Here is a 17,559-nt window from a genome sequence, read left to right on the forward strand (position 1 = left end):
AATGATAATTTAAAAATAGATGAATGTGTCGTAATTATCGTGATGAAAGTGCTTGTAAACGTGCTTAAATAAAGTTTTTTGTGATTGATTTCTCTTTGTTCTATTTGTTGTTGTTGTTGTTGTTGCCGTCGTCGCTGTTGATTTCTTGTAATATAAGTAAACAAAGTAAACAAAGTCAACAGCTATAGCTGTAAACGTATCACTTCACTTTCTCTATTTTGACGAGTGTAATAATGCAAACTACAACTTTATTATTCTGTATGTGAACAAATAATGCGATTTTGGATTTCTTTATCAGGAAGGAGCGCCTAGAAAGGTTGCAAAGGAACTCGACATTGTTTAAGGAGAAGGGTGGGAGTTTATAAGTTCTACTTCTTTTCACTCCTTTGAGAATGTGTAATTCCATCTTGTGTGTTTAAATGTTTGTCTTGTCTGCTTTCGTTTTCATATTCGAAATAAAAATCAGTCAATTACTCAAAACAAAGGTTAGGTAATGCCTTGTAAAACATCTACAGTGTGTATCCATTCATTTATTCAGGAAATATTATTATGTGTATTTATTCAATTTGTATTTGTGTCAATTTCATATCAAAACTTTGACATCTGGGAAACTCTGTCTATCACAAGAAATACAAATATAGTGGTTTGTGATCTGTAAAATGAATTCTATGTTTGATGCATTGGTAAACCTGGTCAGTGCACATTCAAATTTTAGCGATTATAAAACACAACAATTTCAAAAACTAGAATATTTGTTTGTGGGTGTGAAAGATCCATTTTCACGCATTTCCACCTTCCCACATCAAACATATTCAGATGATCTTACCCGCCACGTCCAGTCTGGATCAAAGCGCCTTAAACCACGGGGTTGGCGCTTCGGTTTGACTGACACCTTGAGTGTCCAATCAGCTCTCAACGCGATTGTTTTACGAAGTAAATATACTTTTCTGTCCAATGAGAGTGTTTGTGGGCGGGGCGTTGCCATGGTGAAGATCATTTTTGTCGTTTGTGGCCTGTAGGAGTCTGGCATTGGTGGTGGATGAGAGCTGAAAACAAGCTCCGCCGCAGTTCAGGGACACGGAACGCTTCAAGAGTCCAAACAGACGCTCCAAGCAGCCGTCAGCTCACAGGTGAGTGTTTTCTGACACCTACTGTCATTTTTTATTTCATTTAAATATATGGTAATGTTTAATTTCATGATTTTCTTCTACATTCTGCATTCTTAAAAGAATCATCCTCCCTCAAGAACACGTTATTTAAATTCTAACCTATGGGTCTGTCACAAATTAGGGGTTGCAGCTCTAAAAATATTATTATTATTATTATCATCTATTTACTTTTCTTCTTTTATGTTCCTTGCCAGATGGTGAGGAATAAAGCTTTGGCCAATTGTGGCCTGGTGGTTCTGCTGAGTTTGTGGTTCTGTGTCCAGCCAGTTCCCATCAGTGTGGATAAAACCAAGGAACAATCTCCAGAGGACCCGGAGCCACCGCAGGGTGCTGTGAGTCTTACAGAGGGGCCAGATGTAACTGCGTGACTGAACTAAATACGAAAACACCTCCAATGTCTCACAATCTTTCACATTGGATGTATATGTCAGTTAAATGTTGAGAGGAAAATTATATTTTGTGGATTTCCTTATTTTGTCATGTCGTTTTAGAACAATATGGTGTTACCACCACACTTGCCAGATGTTCTCCTTTCTGGCCTTAAGTGGGTTTAAATGTAAGTGTTAGTCCAACCATCTCTGTGTGCTTTGTTTCGGTTCCAGGACAGTGGACTGCACTATGACCGCTACCTCATGGAGGTCATTCAGTACCTAGAAAAGGACCCCCACTTTAAAGAACAGCTCAGAAATGCCAACATGGATGACATTAAGGTGTGTGCACATAATCGCTGAACATTCCACGATCATGTAAGCTCTTTGTTGACACGAACTGTGACATGTTGATTTTAAACTTGCAGAATGGCAAACTTTCCAAAGAACTGGACTTTGTACACCACAACTTTCGCACCAAGCTGGACGAGCTGAAGAGGGAGGAGATCAACAGGTTACGGATGCTCATCAAAGTCAAGCAGGACATCCAGGGGGACAGTGAGTGTCTCTTCCTGGTGTGTCCGGAGACAGCGTTGCATTTCCTTGAGTTGCACAAGGGGTTTTGTAATGCATATCGGATGTTGGAATGTGGCCAAATATGGAATGTGGCTATTTGACACAGGAGAATGACGTAATGTGGAACTCGACTCAACAACTGGGATTTAAAAATTCCAGTGCGCACTGATAAATGTGAGGTTCCATGGAATTAGATGAATATTAGTTTATTGGAAAACACACGGGCATACAATAAAATGAAGGGAAGAAAGGTCAAGGAGAGAAAGGAGTCACCGTGTCCATTAAAATTTGCTTTCCCTGCAGGCCGGACTGTAGACCACCACGCCCTGCTGAAACAGTTCGAGCACCTCAACCACATGAACCCAGATACTTTTGAGATCGAGGACCTGGACCGCCTCATCAAATCGGTACACGCAGCAATGACAAATGTCGAACCCTATCTTTTTCCCGCTGTAGAGCTTGCAATTTGAATGTGAAGAAAGTTTCCTCGGCATCTGTCGCCCCCCGCGTCTCGCGTCACAGTGGGACTAGTGTGCTATTAGGTCGTCTCAGCTCTAGATGTCTGCATTCGCTAATTTCACCAAGAAAGAAAATTCAGATTTAGTCTCAGAAATCCTCAAGTCGAACTTTTATTTGATCCATTTTCAGGCCACTAATGACCTGGAAAACTACGACAAGAGCCGCCATGATGAGTTCAAGCGGTATGAGATGACAAAGGAGCACGAGAGGAGGGAGCGTCTGAAGAACATGAAAGAGGAAGAGAGAAAGAAAGAAGAGCAGCTCTACCAGGACAGGAAAAAGAAGCATGCCGATCATCCCAAAGTCAACCACCCTGTGAGACTCCTCTGGAACCTACAGATTACAATTCATTTAGTGAAGAAACAGCAAGGAGAGATAACAGCCATGGGTTATTATGGGATGTGTGCATGTGTTTGTGCATGCAGGGAAGTGAAGACCAGCTGAAGGAGGTGTGGAAGGAGACAGATGGATTAGACCCATTAGACTTTAATCCCAAGACTTTCTTCAAACTGCACGGTAACACACACACACACACACACACACACACACACACGTTGGTCGGGCCCGACCAAACATGTCCTGTCAGCTCTTACCAATATAATCAATTCTGATTTTATTTGATGATGGTGATTCTTCAATTGTGTGACAAAAGTCTGACTTTATTGATCTGAAGTTCAGAATTGATCTTAAATAATACAAATGACCTGGTGTCCACCCACGAGCCTGTGAGAAAGCAGCACGTGGCTGATGTGGCCTTTTGTTTGCGTTGCAGACAGCAACGCAGACGGCTACTTGGATGAGTCCGAGCTTGAAGCCATCTTTGCCAAAGAGGTATTTTCCACTGAGGCATTTGTGTTTAACTGCCCCGACATCCTGCGTGTTTCTGTTTGATTTAAATTTTAATATACTGTATAAAGGAAAAAGCTTCCAGAATAACGTTGCATCCATTTGTGCCTCGAAGTTGGAGAAGGTGTACAACCCGGAGAACGAGGAAGACGACATGGTGGAGATGGAGGAAGAGAGACTGCGAATGAGAGAGCATGTTATGAATGAGGTGAGCGACGTCGCGTAAACTGAGGCAACGGAGGGAATGGACTCCAGCGAGGATCTGATTTGCTGTGACTGTGTCGGCTCTGGCCTGGATGAAAGCAGCTCCGTGTGTTGCAGGTGGACACCGATAAAGACAGGCTTGTGTCGCTCAACGAGTTCCTGGACGCCACAAGGAAGCAGGAGTTCACGGAAAAAGAAGAGTGGGAGGTAAAGAGCGGCAACGGGGAGGCTTACGAATTCTTATTCTGTTCATTAGGTCCTGTCATTCCCTGCCCTGTGACCTCCCCCCCCCCACAGACGTTAGATCAAACCCCGCTTTACACTGAGGAGGAGCTCAGAGAGTATGACTTGCATCTCGCCAAAGCGGAGAGCAAGCTGGACATGAAGTCAGCGGAGCTGCAGAAACAGAGGGAGGAGCTCCACAGGAAGGAGGAAGAGCTTAATGCGCAGAAGTTGGGGCTGAAGCAGGTAAATGAAGAAGTCAGTGGAATACGGTCAGGAATGAGTTCCCTCAGGCGACGCCACGCCTTCCTTGGGTCATCACATTCACACAGTAACCTTCAGGATTATTCCTGATGATGTGATGATTCGTTTGCATGTTAAACAGGTTCAAGTCTTGGTTTGAGTCAGTTCGACAGTTTTACAGACTGTCCCCTTAAACGAGGCGGGTTGGTTCCAGTTTCACTCAAGAGGAACCGTTTATTTCAAGTATTGCGTTAACAATACCTGAAGTAAGCCCGGCTTTAGGGGCAAATATGTATTATGTAGATTCTGTGTGCATCCAGTGAAATGTGCTGACAACAACCAGATCCAGTTAGAGCAGATGGAAACAGGGCGATGTTACTGCTGTGCTAATGAAAACGGTTTTGTCTGATCAGCTAGCAGAAGAAGTGGAAAGGTTGAAAGGCCCAAGCCCAAATGCTCAGGTCAAACGTAAGTATCACGTCTTAATTATTGTCGTTTTAACTCGATTTAACCAATAAAACCTGACACAAAGAGTCACTCCTGCCACTTGGGACATTCAATTTATGAATATCAAGGACATTTGTGTCAAATAATCATGCTTTGAAGTAAATTTAGCAAATTTCAAATTTGTCTGAGAAGGTAGAAAATAAATCTCTGTGCAGAACCTATTATATTCATTATACATTGACCAATAACATATTAATAACCAGCCTAATATAGCCTAGAAGATATTGCCAGGGTTTTCTTTTTATGAAACAAGTCAACATTTTCAACATCTGAAACGAACAGATATTTAATAATAAAATGTTCAAGTTGCAAATGGTGATTCAAATTGAAACCAAACAGACCTGCTCGCTCATCATCACGTGGCTTCAACTCTTCATCTTGTGTCAACATGGTTCGCTGTCGCAGAGCCAGCAGCTGCTGTAGTCACGAGTGAATCTGCACCAGTTGTACCAGGAAACAGTCAACCAGTAGCCGCCGGTCACCAGCAGCAAGAGGTACCAGTACCAGGACAGTCTTAACAGGCTGCAGGCTCTGTGTGTTGTGTGAATGCAGGTTTACCTCGAAATGATCCAGAGTCACAGTGTTTGTCTATAGGACTTAAAGAAAAAGAAAACACAAGGAGGTTCTTTATTTATTCCATCCAAAAAGGAGAATCATTTCTATAAAAAAAAAAACCCAACAACAACTGTGAAAAGGTTTGTTTTAGCGTTTATGTAGTACAGGTTTGGTAATAAATAAAAGCGGTTTATTTTGTAAAGGAGTAATATACGAATATTATTATTATTTTAAGCGGATTGATTCAGAATATCGTTTTTCTCTCATGACTTTAATTTGATCATTTTCACAGTTGTTGGGTTTTATTTTGTGATGTGTTCATGGACACCTCTGTGAAGAAAGACGAAACATATTATTTTTAGACTTCGAACCAAATGATTGAAAAACATCTTCAGTTTTTATAGATGCCGCTACATATATTATAAATGTTTAAATCATTTAATTTAATGCTGGTGTTAATGTGACAATCAGATGGATTCTGAAGTGGTTGTATGTGTGCAGCGTGTCCATGCTTGTGAATGTCGGAATTTACTGTTATTTGTTACAAAATTCTGTTAATTTATTCATTAATTTATTTAAATCCATCCTCCGCTCATTTGTCATTTATGAAACTGTTGTGAAAAGCCTGATTGAAATAAAATAAAAGTACTTACAGATTTCAGCTTTGCATTGTTTTATTATCAGACACATTGGCAAACTGGTTATTTAAACATTAACAGTAATGTTCAAAGTGCAACCCAGGCTATTTTCTATCATATTTAGATGGTGCCTTTAGATGCTCAGTTTCATCTCCTTTATTTTGAGAACCTTCCATTTACCTGTGTGAGTGTCGGGTGATCTGGTTGGCTTGTTTACGTACGCTTTCCAGGAATCGTCACCTTTTTCTTTTTCTTTCTTTTTGTTTTTATTACCGTAACTTTATTAACAAAATCTGACATTATATAGTCTCCAAAAAAACAACACCAAATTACAAAGGCAAAAAACAACAAATTGAGCGTGTTAATTAAAAAAAACGGTGAGCCTCTGTTGAGTTAGGTTTTCTTTTTATTTCTACAAATTTCATTTGCTGGTGCTGTTCTCTCATGATTAAATGGGATCAAAGACCTTCCATGCAGGTGTATTAAGATGAGAACACCTTGACAATCCCCGGCTGATTCAACTGATGCTTCAGTTCTCTACGGCCACGGCTTTGAAGCATTCCTTGATGTAGAAGCCTGCATTTACTGGGGAGTATTTGTCGGAACCGTCCAGGCAGGTTATCTGAGTTTCGTTATCCGGATACAGGAAGAAAGCAGCAGACTGCCGTGTCTCCGAGTCTCCACCATCGGGCAGCAAGCTTCTGTGCTCCTGAGGGACAAATACACATCATTCCTATTTCCGTGTCAGGGCCACAGATCTATTCTCGTCCTGATTTTATTTAAATCTGAAATTCTCACCACGGATATAAATCTGTCGCTGGTCCAGCGCTGCATCAAGTCAGCGATATTGATGAGGATGGCTCCGGGGATGAGAGGAACGTCGATGTATTCACCCGACAGTCCAAGTACCTGTAGGATAGGGAGTGTCCGGTGGATTACATGCATGAAGGAATCAATTAGTAGATGTAGTACGAAGGCTTTGCTTCAAGTTGTAAAAATAAGTTTATTTTTTATTTTTTAAAGAGGACATATAATGAAAAACTCACTTTCCCCATGTTTCTACACTATTTTGGTGGGTTTGGGTCATAACCAACACAAAAACAGCTAAATAAACCATCCAGTTTGGGTAGTTCTGTCATCAAGTACCTTTTCTGAGAGAGCAGTTTGAGACAGAAAGCATCTGTTTGCTATTTTGATCAAAGACTCACAGATATTTCATATACGCATCTGAGAACTGCGTTAACTTGTGGAAAAAGAGTAGAATATGTCTCCTTTAAATTGTAGACGATCCAGAGAGGAGGAGCTACCTGAAGGCCTTTGTTCTTCTGAAACACCAGAGTTATGGAGCCGAAGTCAGTATGTTCTCCACATCTCATCTGACCCTCCTTCACTTCCTCATAGTTTACTGGAGGATAGTACAGAGTCCGCAGTAATGAACTATTCCCATCAGCTGGAAGAGACAGGATACGTGTCATTGGTTAGCAAAGACGTTCTCGATTAACAGGCTGTCTTAATAAACCTCTGAAGATTCTCCAGATGATCCAGAATGCAATAGAAGACCGTCCTCCTCGAGGCTCGGACCTGCTTGAGAGTTCTGCCTGTTAAAAGGCAGTTTTTTCTCACTTAGTGCTTCTGGTGGAACTGTTGGTTTTCTGGAGAAGAAAGAGTCGGCCTATTCCAGCTCTTCTTGGAAGGCGCTTTGATATGTGCTTTGGTGCGTGACTAAAATTAACTATGGCTCACTCGCTACCGAGAGCAGGAAGCATGGAGTTAATATCGTTATGTTTTTTACATACTTCCGACTAAACGGTGAGCACTCAGGAACACTTCGGGGTCCAGGCCCAGACTGTGGGCCATCAGTCTTAGCACCCGCAGACTCAGCTCTTTACAGCGGTGGAAGAATGAAGTATGGATCTCCTTGAAGTCCGTTAAGCCATCTGTTGGCCATTTCTACAGCAGAGAAGGAAGAAATTAAAGCCAGAGAGATCTCTAAAGCTGCTATTGATAAAACCAACAAAAGTAATGTATCAGTCATTTATGCAACCTATGCAGTATGTGCTCTCGTATTTAAAAATCAAATACTGCCAACATCAATTTGGCTACAAGAAGGACAATGTAAATATAAAATAGCAACGAACTTGGACTTTGAGCTCCAAATTGATTGATCAACATGTTAAAGTTTAATCTTCTTGTAAACATTGTTACCAAACCATGTAGCATCTAAAGCCTTGACTTAACTCATTGAGTTCCAGCCAGTTTGCACGCATTTTCTCAGATTTTCCAAGCCCGACAGAATATTCTTTACTCTGACTATGCAAAGTGAAAAATTAAAGTCTCTTCTTTCATCAGAAACAGAAAGTGTGTTCCTACCATTTTTTGTTCCGGAGTTATTGGCCGTTGAAAAGAGGCAGATTTAAATTTCAGGGTTGGCAGTGAATGTTTGGGTTTCAAAAAACGTCTTTAGACGTGAATGGCACTCAAGGTTGTTCTAAGCTATGCCAATCTAATGCAATGAGCAAAGTCCAACTGTGAAAGTCCTTACAATGTCAGGATGAAGGGAGGAAAGGTTGAATGACTCCTTGATGTCTCCAGGTCGACACGGGTTCAACCTGCAAAGAGTTGTTCAAAATTAAGCAGGTTTTGCGAATGCCGAGCGTGTCGTTTCGAGTTTCTCATTCCTACTTCTCGGCTGCAACAGACAACCATCCGTGGTTCGGATTGATGACACATTTTTTAGAGCTGAAGGGTTGTTTCAGTTCATCCGGCTGCAGGAAGAATTCATGAGACAAGTCCAGAACACGATCCGCCTGTCCGCACACATGAGGAAATAAGCCACTAATTCCACCGTAAACACTTTCTTTATTTCTGCAGTCGTTCTCACCTCCTCCTGAGTGATCCCAGTGTTCTCCAGAAAAACAAACCCCACTTCTGTGAAAGCTGCTTTCAGCTGCTGGCTCAAGCCGAGCATCTCCTCCTCGCTAACATCTTCCTTACGCAGACTGTAGGAGCTAAAGTCGATCACTGGGATGCTCATTTTAGAAACGGATGGGTTTTGTTTTGAGAGTAGAGGCAGAACTGGAGGGGGTCGCTCCACTAAAGCTGCCTCAGCAAGTATTTATACCTGCGGCTCTGGTTGCTTCACTTTAACAAGTGCTGGATCGAACCAATAGGAAAAGGGCTTCAGTTGGACAATGCTATTGAGTAACTTTGCAGATGACATGGGGTGACCAGCTTGTTGCTACACGTTATTTTAAAATGGCGTAGCCGCCAGTGGAGTTAGTTTCTGCAGCGGGTTTGTTCAGTTGGGTTGTGTTGGTGATCGATTTGAAGATGTGGTTCTATGGAAAAGAAAAGATGATTACATTTTGGCGATGATTCCGAAGAGATCCTGGATTATGGGAAACTTTGAAATGTTCCTTAACATTACAGTAAATGGAGCTTCAAAATGTGTTCCTCAATATCTCAGTTGATTATTGACTGATCTTTATGGAATTTGACAAAGTCATGTATGGTGGGGATCTCTATCTCACCATCAAATTTCATCTGCATCGGATCCGGATTCTAAAAATGGGGGGTACATTTGCGTTTCGGCCTGCTGTGTATTTAATATTAGAGATAGAGATTTGTAACAAGAGTCGTCTTATAGCTGAGTCGATTCCACATTGGAGCAGGTCAACGGATTTGTTCTATCTTTAATACCTGAGGAAACAGATCCAGTTGAAATCGGAGTAAATTATCACAACAAAACGATTTAGTTTTTGGACCCTTTCAATAATGTCTCTCTGATCCCCTCCATAAAGAAGGTTCTGTTTCTGCTGCCTTCACCAAGACGCTGGAATTAGTAGAGGCCAAACGGATTTGTTCTATCTTAAAAAGCTCTGGATGTAGATCCAGAAGAAACTGCCATTACTGAAAGTGTAATAACTTCTAAACTAATAATGATGTCAATGTGAATCCAGTTGTTAAAGGTTCGTTTTCATGGTTAAGGAATCTAAAAATATAAATAAAATTAATGTCAGACAATAATGTTTGTTGTAAATATAGGTGAGTGAGGTGCCTGGCGGCGGTTGTAACCAACATGAGACTTTGAGCCTAGTAAATTGCACAACACCAAAACATCCCATAAACAGCCGAGGGCCGTTCCAGCTCTGAATGCAGTGGAGTTTGTATTTGAAAATCCTGCTCTTCCTTGCGTTTAAATTGTCACTTGAGGATAATTAAAGTGTTTTAAATTAAATTGAATTGAATTGAGTTTAGTTGAGTTGAATTGACCAAAGAAGAAGAAAGCCCTCATGAACTCTGATGGAGATGAGGCCTTTGAGATGACGGACACTCCGGAGAAGATGTTCACCTGGGACGAGGAGTGGAACATCTCGTTCGCAGGCTGCGGTTTCAGGTGCATTTACTACTTGGGAGCGCTGGGTTGTATCCTCCAGCACGTCCCACAGCTGGTTCACGGAGCCGCAAAGATCTGCGGAGCTTCTTCTGGATGCCTGGTGGCTGCGGCTTTGACCGTTGGAATTCCAATCGGTGAGTTATCCAGATATCTGTTGTTTTTCTGCCTCGTATGGCTAGAATAAAGCCTGACTTTATAAGTAAACGGGTTATACAAGCTGTTTCTCAGACTGACAGCATGGATCTAGTTAACACATGATTTACATACTCAAGATCAAGTAAAAGGAAAAAGCTCAAAATGGGGCTGATCAATGATTGTTTTGGGTTTTTTGCTCAACATCCAGTAACTTTCAGTATTGGGCATCTTTTTAAATATCCTGATGGAATGGGAAATATTAATGAATGGATCTGACTTCTTGTCGCATGTTTTGAGAGAATACAAATATAGGTGATGTGTAATGTGATTATTGATCTCGGAGCAGGAATTGCTGCTGATACTTGGAGCAAACAATGAACTTGGCAGGTTCAGTTCACGCAACACGAAGAGCAAATTCCAGAAGTCATTAAGTTCAAAAAACAAAAGGAAAAAAGTCCCGTTCACTGTCTCCCTGCTGCGTTTGTTCATTCACAAAACAACAACAACAACAACATGTGGGCTAATGCAGGAAAAAAGGAAAGATAGTTCATGTTAAGAGCCCAACAACCTTAAAAACCTTAAAGCTCAACCATGACTCAGCAATTAAGCAACAACAACAGAGTGATAACAACCATCTGAAACAACACGCCTACAGTAGATTACCCAGAATGCCTTTCACTGCTCTGCCATAGGGAGCAACTGGTGGTAGTCAATCTTGTTCCACTTCCCTCCTCAGAACAGTTCTGTGTTGACGTTTTGACCATGGCAAAAGATGCGAGGAAACACGCTCTGGGCGTTTTCCACCCGACGTTCAGTCTGCTGCGGGCGGTGCGGAACTCCCTGCTGGAGAAGCTCCCAGCAGACGCCCACCGCAGGGCCTCCGGGAAGCTCTGCGTGTCCCTCACCAGACTGCCTGATGGGAAGAACCTGTTAGTGTCCCAGTTTGATAGCAGGGAGGAGCTCATCCAGGTAGGATGGAGGCGACCCGGAGCTGACCCGGGGTGTGTGCGGGTAGATGATGTACCTTCCATCCCTGCAGGTTCTCATGTGCAGCTGCTTCTTCCCCGTTTACTGTGGCTTCATCCCGCCATCGTACCGAGGAGTGGTGAGTAAACATCCTGTCAACATCGGGTTTGATGTTAAAAAAAAACCTCAGCTAACTTATCTTCCCTGAAGCACTACGTGGATGGCGCCCTGAGCAACAACATGCCCCTGTTTGAGCAGAGGAACACCATCACCATGGCGCCCTTCTCCGGCGAGAGCGACATCTGCCCGAAAGAGAGCACTTTCAACTTCTGCGAGATTTACTATGGCAACGTCAGCATCCAAGTCAACACAGGGAACGTGCATCGGATCTGCACATCCTTCCTCCCTCCGCGACTTGAGGTGAGTGAATAAAATCTCTCTTTTCCCATCTGTCTAACCCTAAAAAAAAAACAATTCCGATTCCCACTCTTCTTCTGCACAGACGCTCGCTGAGATCTGCCACAACGGCTACACGGATGCTCTTCGTTTCCTGGGAGAGAGAGGTTAGCTGCTCCGTCTCCGTCCTCTTCGCTGTTGAGATGTTGATCACAGAGCAACAACCAAAAACCTTCATCAAAGCCAACTGTCTGTGATAGATCTGCTGGGAACACAGCTTGTTCCACCCAGTCTGGGGGCGAAGACGGGTCGAGTCGTCCTGTGCTGTGAGCCGGAAGCTCAAGCGGAAGAGCCGAGGAAGATGCAGGTGAATGGAGCAACCCTTCATCAGGGAGATCACTGGTGGCTGGACCTGAAGGTGGTGGAGAACCTTCCAGTCAGCTTCAAGAGAGGTTAGGACTGTCTTATAATCCACAGGCGTACACCTCAAGGAAAGGGGCGTCAAATATTGTGATTTGTGTCTTAGTCCTGTGTGAGGTGTGCAGGGACAGCCACGATGGCGGCGACCTGCTTCCAGTCAAAGCGCTCGTGGATCCGCTGACGCTGGTTCTGCTGCCCATTGAACTGACCGCTGTACTCCTGAGGAGGTAACGAGTTTCGGCCGTGCCGCTTCTTCCTGTTCTGGGAAATTAAAATCTGAGTTGTGCAATGCCGATGTCTTCACAGCATCATAAAATCGGGCTGCACGGCGATTTGCAGGCTGTTGTCGACCACAGCAGGCAGACCAGCAGCAGAGGATGGAAGGATCCCGGCAGGTCTCCGTTACTGGCTGATTATCACTCTTTGTATCTGCAACACCTTTTTTACAAACACGTAACGCCCCTCTGCTCCCGCATTTGTCCTCAGGTCGTCCAACCCCAGGAGCCCGACTGGAGGAGACGAACTCAATCAATCTTTGACCTCAACACAACTCTTCACCTCCTCTGCACGAGGTCCACATCTTTTTATTCACTTAAAGATTTACTTATTTGTATTTATTTATACAATTATGAGACTCAAACATCTCCAAGTGTATGGAGATATTTATGGAATGCAGGTCCAGATGATCTTTTTGAACATTCCGCCTCTGTGGACCGGAGTGTTTGTTCTCTGCAAAATGAAATGACGCTGAAAAGGACCGAATCAAATATATAGAAAAAGCCATCAGGACATTTTAATAAGCAAATGTTTCATAAAAATCCACGTGAATGTCATTTTCACAAACAGACAAAGCATGATCCTAAAATGAAGGCAAGACATTTTAAAAACATTCAAATAAAACCTGTCTGGGTTGAAACATGGCAGAAATTCCTTCATTGGAATCTGAAGTCGGACAAAGAGAATGATCACAGCGTTAATGCTGGATTCTGGATCCATTACGGCTCAAAGTCAAGCTTATAAAATAAACATCTGGAACTTTAACTACTGTCACAACAGTAGGCGTGAACGCTCGCAATCACTGCATCACCGTGCAGTATGGTACAGAACGATACAGTGGCAAAACAGTGACATACGTGACCTCCGAGTGCAGTCGAGCATCGTTAGGACCCTGATTTCATACCTAAGGAGACTGCCGTGAAGACACGTGTACACACAGACCACGAAAACAAAATGCAGAAGCGATGTTCTGCAGAATCTCTAAAAAGTCCTATTTGTGTTTCGCCTTTTCAGACACTAATAAAAAGGAAAACAACCTAAAACCTGACGGGAGCGCTTTGGTTCTTATACGCTGGCATCCTTCGGTCCACTGCCGATGTCTGGGATCTGATCGGCGAACGACTGCGTCATCCACTGTCCGTCCGGGAGAGGGCCTTCTGCCATTTGGGACGTGGTCGCCTCCTGCGCTCCTTCTGCCGGCAGACGACAGACAGATCGTGGGACACGGCTTTTAATTGGATAGTTCTGACGTAATGGAGGAGAATCCTCCATCACACATCCGTCTGCTACCTCTGGTTTCTCCCGAGGAGAATGTGCAGTGACCGTTGGTCTGTTTCTGGGCTTCCTCCCCGTCCGGTCCTCTTTCGGCATACGCTCCACCGTAGGCATCTTCGTAACCGGGATCGTACTGCTCCTCCTTTATCGCCATCCTCTTTGCGTCGTCTGCCGGAGGAAAGATCGATCCTTGATTAGGTACAGGTCGGAGAAGCCGAATTCAAACGGTGCTTCTGCTTGGCGACTGCGCTCACCCTTGGCTAACTGCAGGTTAAACAAATACGAAACCTCCTCGACCTCAGCGGCTTTCCGGACCCCCTTCAGTTGGTCTCTGAGTTCCCTCAGTTTGATGTAGAAGTGAACTTTGTCCTGAGCGCGAGGGAACTGAGCGCAACGAGCGCTGGATGAAGGCATCAGATACAGAGCCTGCAGAGGAGAGAAGCCAAGGTCACATCCTTTTTCATCATCCTAAACCGAGACATCGATTTCATTGTGAGAGGCCGGTTCAGGAAGCCGAGCCCACGGCCACCGCTGTGTGCTCACCACGTCGCAGTCGGGGATCTTGTGTGGCTGCAAGCCGAAGTCCAGGGTCTTGGGTTTTTTGCCAAACATCTCCCTGCAGAACATTTCATAGATGCCTGAGGGGAAGAGAGAAATCAGACTTTCACTCGTTTTTAAAAAGCCATTTGTGTTGCGTTGCTCCGTGCTTACATTTCCCGTTGAAAACAGCGACGAGCGGTCGGAATTTCTTCAGCTTCTCGACAAGAATTTTACCGCCTTCTCGTAATTCTTTACTGTTGAGTGGGAAAAAAAAAAAAGACAAATTAGTAAAATACTCACCCAACAGCAAAGCGCCCACCTCAGGAAGCTAAAACCGACGGAGCCATTAGTCCTGATCGCTACCTGGACAGGTCTTTGCTCCCTGGTGTTGCCCGGGACACCATGTTGGTGAAGCCCATTTTGTACTTCACAGGCAGGGTGGTGTCGTGCGTGTGGTTGAGCTGCTCCTCAGTGAATCCAGACAGAAACAGGCATTTCCCTGAAGTGAAATGCGGAAGGCGCTATTGATCTGTCTGATCAGGTCGTATTTCTCTCAAGGCAATCGGGGCATAGCGTCCGACTGCGTTTAACTCAAGACAGATTTGACTTAAGCTTTAGAATATCAGAACAGCTTTCCATTTGCCAACATTTTGAAGAAGCACAAAAGGGTCATTCCTCCTAAAATAATTATTGCCACATAACTTACAAAAATGATTCCCGGGACCTGGAAACCACCGTCCGATGAAAGCGGCCATCAGTCCCGGATTGATGCCAATCTGAAAGCGACAGTAGATGTTGAATCTTAAAAGTCGGACTTTAGGATTAGTAGCGTTCAGGATTAATTTCAATCAAATCAAAAGATGACATACAATGACATAGTCCAGGTTGTGATCCAGAATGTCTGGTAGAGTTTTTTTCATCACTTCCTCTTCTGACATTCCCTTAAACCGGTCAATTTTCCTCTTCACTTTCTTAAAGGTCTCATCGATCTTCTCTTGCTTTCCATCAACCGGAGCCTCCTTGGCCTTCTTGGACTTGGGCCCAGGTTTGGCTTTAGGTGCATTTGGGTCTTTAGGTGGCTTTGGAGCCTTGGGAACTTTTGGCGGTTTGGGCTCCTTGGGCACTTTTGGCGGTTTGGGCTCCTTGGGGACTTTTGGCGGTTTGGGCTCCTTGGGGACTTTTGGAGGTTTGGATTCCTTGGGGACTTTCGGAGGTTTGGGTTCCTTGGGTTGAGCAGGTCTGCCTCTTTTCTTGGCTGGGGCTACAACAAAATTCAAGACAGATGACATAAAAAAAAATGAAGGCCTGATTTATAAATCATCTGCATCTTCCTTCCATCCATCTATATTGTATTAAATTAGCTCATTCAACTTCCATGCAAACAAAATTCTTTCAGAAAGACGATTCTATTTGAAATAATCTCCAGAGGATGTCTTCTGGGCAGCCTGCTAATGCCATGCAAACGTGCAGAGAGCTTGTCCTTCACACGGAGTCAACATGTTGACAACCCAAGACCAGCCCAGACCCAGAACCACCTGATCTACTCGGGGCTTACGCATAGAACACATGTAAGAAGAGAATGAAGTGATGACGGTACGTTTTGATAGGTCGGCAGGTTGTTGCTGATCCATCATGGGCTCCGGGTTAAGCATGCGTGCCTCGCCGTGAGCTTCCCTTTGAAGTCCCTGTGGCTGGTGAGGCAGATGGTTGGGGTTGAATCCTGAATATTGGGCCTGGAGAGCCTGAAACTGCTGCGCAGACTGAATCCTGTAGGATTATTATCAATAATTAATCAAATTAAATAATACAATGACAGTGACCAGTTTGTAATGGGTAAGCAAATAGTAACACTCATGTATGAACGCTCTACTGCGAGTCTTAAAAGCCACAAAGGATAAGTTACTTTGTAGAAACTGAATTATTAGATTGGTTTTAAATCTAGCTGCTCTGCCTTTGTTCTGTTTAAAGAGCAGTTTAAGGGAAAGAAGTTTCTCCTAGTTTAACGAAGTACATTTCAAAACTGCAGCGTGGGAATGGAGTTGGATTATCTAATCTTTCAGCATAATATGAGAACATGAGCAAGAAGAAATGGGTCAGGTCTGTGGTTTGAGCCCTTTAAAGTAATGGGAAACCAAAAGTGTTGGTTCTGAGAAGATAATGGTCAAATAATCTGTGTAATAAAGTCCCTCAGAAACGTTCTAATTATGCATATATACAGTGCAAACACAATCATTGGGCTGTAACAAAACAACAGAGGCCAATAAATTGATGAGGAATAATAAAAAAAAATGATACATTTAAAAAACAATGGTAAAAGAAAAAGAAAAAGAGCAAGGCGGTGCACATGTTTTCATTTCATTTTCGTCACACTTTGCCATTTAGAGAATAATTCCTAAAATAATCAGACTCCTGTTCGGGGTGAGGAGGAAGACTCACCACTGTTGAAGATACTCCGGGGAGACAACAGGGAATGATCCATTCATCTTTTCGTCCATCTTTTGGGTACTTAATCTTTCTTAAACAAATCAGCAGGGGTGTTGATTTGTTAGGTGATGTTCATGTGGTTTAGGGTTAGTCTGGCGGTGTGTGTGAATCTGAACGCATGTTTCAGGTCATTGTGCACAAACTGAAGCAACAAAAGATGAGCCGCAACATAAAACATGCAAACAAAGGAAAAGTTGGATGGTTGCACATTAAAACGTTATTTTGCAGCTCTCTCATTTCATGAAAAGTACAACAGCAGTTTGTTTACGTGTGCTTTACGTATCTTCTCCTGCACGTCCATACTACTCTTTCATAGCTATGCTAACTGACTAGATCAGCTCAAGTTTAACAGCTAGCGGTTCAAACACGCAAAAAATAGGTAGGTCTGGTTTGTAGCCATCTCATACGAGACATTAAAATGTATCCGTAAAGGCATAAACCGTATTGTGAATCGTAATTACGAAACAATACCACAAGAGTAGCTAATGCTAGCCACGGCTAGCTTTTCGGCTAATTTAGCATGGATGAATGGTTTTGCTTGCAGAGATTAATCGCACAGAAGTAGAACGCAACACGACTTAAAAGCGGGGAGACAAACCTGCTGTAGACACGTTTCAAATTTGCTTCTTCGGTGTAGAAAATAGTTTATTTTCCATATATTCCGCTCTTCTATTTACAACATAAAAGGAGCAACACAGGCAACAAAGACATGACAGTCCTGCCGGGGTTAGCGTTGACACTCGGACGACTTCAAGTCAGGATGTAGGGGTGTATGAAGAGAAACACTCTGCGAAAACACGACATATCAACACGAAGGAGATATT

At 43.3% G+C, this 17,559-nt stretch overlaps 4 protein-coding genes across 4 annotated transcripts; 2 read left to right on the top strand and 2 right to left on the bottom strand.

Annotated features, from left to right (window-relative positions):
* Window positions 1-1,363: 1,363 nt before the first annotated feature.
* On the top strand, window positions 1,364-5,172 carry LOC137893755 (nucleobindin-2-like). The gene is made up of 12 exons (XM_068739188.1): window positions 1,364-1,501; window positions 1,772-1,879; window positions 1,966-2,095; window positions 2,417-2,520; window positions 2,762-2,947; window positions 3,058-3,148; window positions 3,405-3,463; window positions 3,594-3,686; window positions 3,800-3,889; window positions 3,980-4,150; window positions 4,561-4,615; window positions 5,060-5,172. Exons 1-12 carry the CDS (start codon window positions 1,364-1,366, stop codon window positions 5,170-5,172), a joined length of 1,338 nt encoding a protein of 445 aa, XP_068595289.1.
* Window positions 5,173-6,376: 1,204 nt separating this feature from the next.
* On the bottom strand, window positions 6,377-8,881 carry LOC137894257 (uncharacterized). Its single transcript, XM_068739737.1, has 7 exons — window positions 8,729-8,881; window positions 8,530-8,654; window positions 8,390-8,456; window positions 7,644-7,797; window positions 7,155-7,297; window positions 6,646-6,756; window positions 6,377-6,556 (listed from the first exon to the last, which is right to left on the bottom strand). Exons 1-7 carry the CDS (start codon window positions 8,879-8,881, stop codon window positions 6,377-6,379), a joined length of 933 nt encoding a protein of 310 aa, XP_068595838.1.
* A 1,309-nt stretch (window positions 8,882-10,190) lies between these two features.
* Window positions 10,191-12,699, top strand: LOC137893476 (patatin-like phospholipase domain-containing protein 2). Its single transcript, XM_068738883.1, has 9 exons — window positions 10,191-10,377; window positions 11,115-11,347; window positions 11,418-11,483; window positions 11,555-11,764; window positions 11,847-11,907; window positions 12,001-12,192; window positions 12,267-12,387; window positions 12,467-12,555; window positions 12,647-12,699. The coding sequence occupies exons 1-9, from the start codon at window positions 10,191-10,193 to the stop codon at window positions 12,697-12,699; spliced, it is 1,212 nt and encodes a 403-aa protein (XP_068594984.1).
* A 246-nt stretch (window positions 12,700-12,945) lies between these two features.
* On the bottom strand, window positions 12,946-16,746 carry tdg.1 (thymine DNA glycosylase, tandem duplicate 1). The gene is made up of 10 exons (XM_068739345.1): window positions 16,688-16,746; window positions 15,849-16,018; window positions 15,121-15,512; window positions 14,958-15,027; window positions 14,615-14,750; window positions 14,423-14,505; window positions 14,255-14,349; window positions 13,966-14,137; window positions 13,727-13,879; window positions 12,946-13,629 (listed from the first exon to the last, which is right to left on the bottom strand). The coding sequence occupies exons 1-10, from the start codon at window positions 16,744-16,746 to the stop codon at window positions 13,502-13,504; spliced, it is 1,458 nt and encodes a 485-aa protein (XP_068595446.1). The 3' UTR covers window positions 12,946-13,501.
* Between the last annotated feature and the right edge of the window lie 813 nt (window positions 16,747-17,559).

This window comes from Brachionichthys hirsutus, chromosome 5 (genome assembly GCF_040956055.1).
Source record: "Brachionichthys hirsutus isolate HB-005 chromosome 5, CSIRO-AGI_Bhir_v1, whole genome shotgun sequence".
Lineage (NCBI taxonomy): Eukaryota > Metazoa > Chordata > Actinopteri > Lophiiformes > Brachionichthyidae > Brachionichthys > Brachionichthys hirsutus.

Bases quoted from the DNA above. Each gene is read 5' to 3' on its own strand.
- tdg.1 (XM_068739345.1), bottom strand. From the start codon at position 16,746: ATGGACGAAAAGATGAATGGATCATTCCCTGTTGTCTCCCCGGAGTAT. The intron at 14,751-14,957 runs GTAAGTTATGTG...ATTTCACTTCAG, and splicing joins AGGTCCCGGGAATCATTTTT to GGAAATGCCTGTTTCTGTCT. The intron at 14,350-14,422 runs GTAAGCACGGAG...TCTTCCCCTCAG, and splicing joins CGCTGTTTTCAACGGGAAAT to GCATCTATGAAATGTTCTGC.
- LOC137894257 (XM_068739737.1), bottom strand. From the start codon at position 8,881: ATGAGCATCCCAGTGATCGACTTTAGCTCCTACAGTCTGCGTAAGGAA. The intron at 8,457-8,529 runs GTAGGAATGAGA...AACTCTTTGCAG, and splicing joins TTGTCTGTTGCAGCCGAGAA to GTTGAACCCGTGTCGACCTG. The intron at 6,557-6,645 runs GTGAGAATTTCA...TTTGTCCCTCAG, and splicing joins GCGACAGATTTATATCCGTG to GAGCACAGAAGCTTGCTGCC.
- LOC137893476 (XM_068738883.1), top strand. From the start codon at position 10,191: ATGTTCACCTGGGACGAGGAGTGGAACATCTCGTTCGCAGGCTGCGGT. The intron at 12,193-12,266 runs GTTAGGACTGTC...TTTGTGTCTTAG, and splicing joins TCCAGTCAGCTTCAAGAGAG to TCCTGTGTGAGGTGTGCAGG. The intron at 12,556-12,646 runs GTCTCCGTTACT...ATTTGTCCTCAG, and splicing joins GGATGGAAGGATCCCGGCAG to GTCGTCCAACCCCAGGAGCC.
- LOC137893755 (XM_068739188.1), top strand. From the start codon at position 1,364: ATGGTGAGGAATAAAGCTTTGGCCAATTGTGGCCTGGTGGTTCTGCTG. The intron at 1,880-1,965 runs GTGTGTGCACAT...TTAAACTTGCAG, and splicing joins CCAACATGGATGACATTAAG to AATGGCAAACTTTCCAAAGA. The intron at 3,890-3,979 runs GTAAAGAGCGGC...CCCCCCCCACAG, and splicing joins CGGAAAAAGAAGAGTGGGAG to ACGTTAGATCAAACCCCGCT.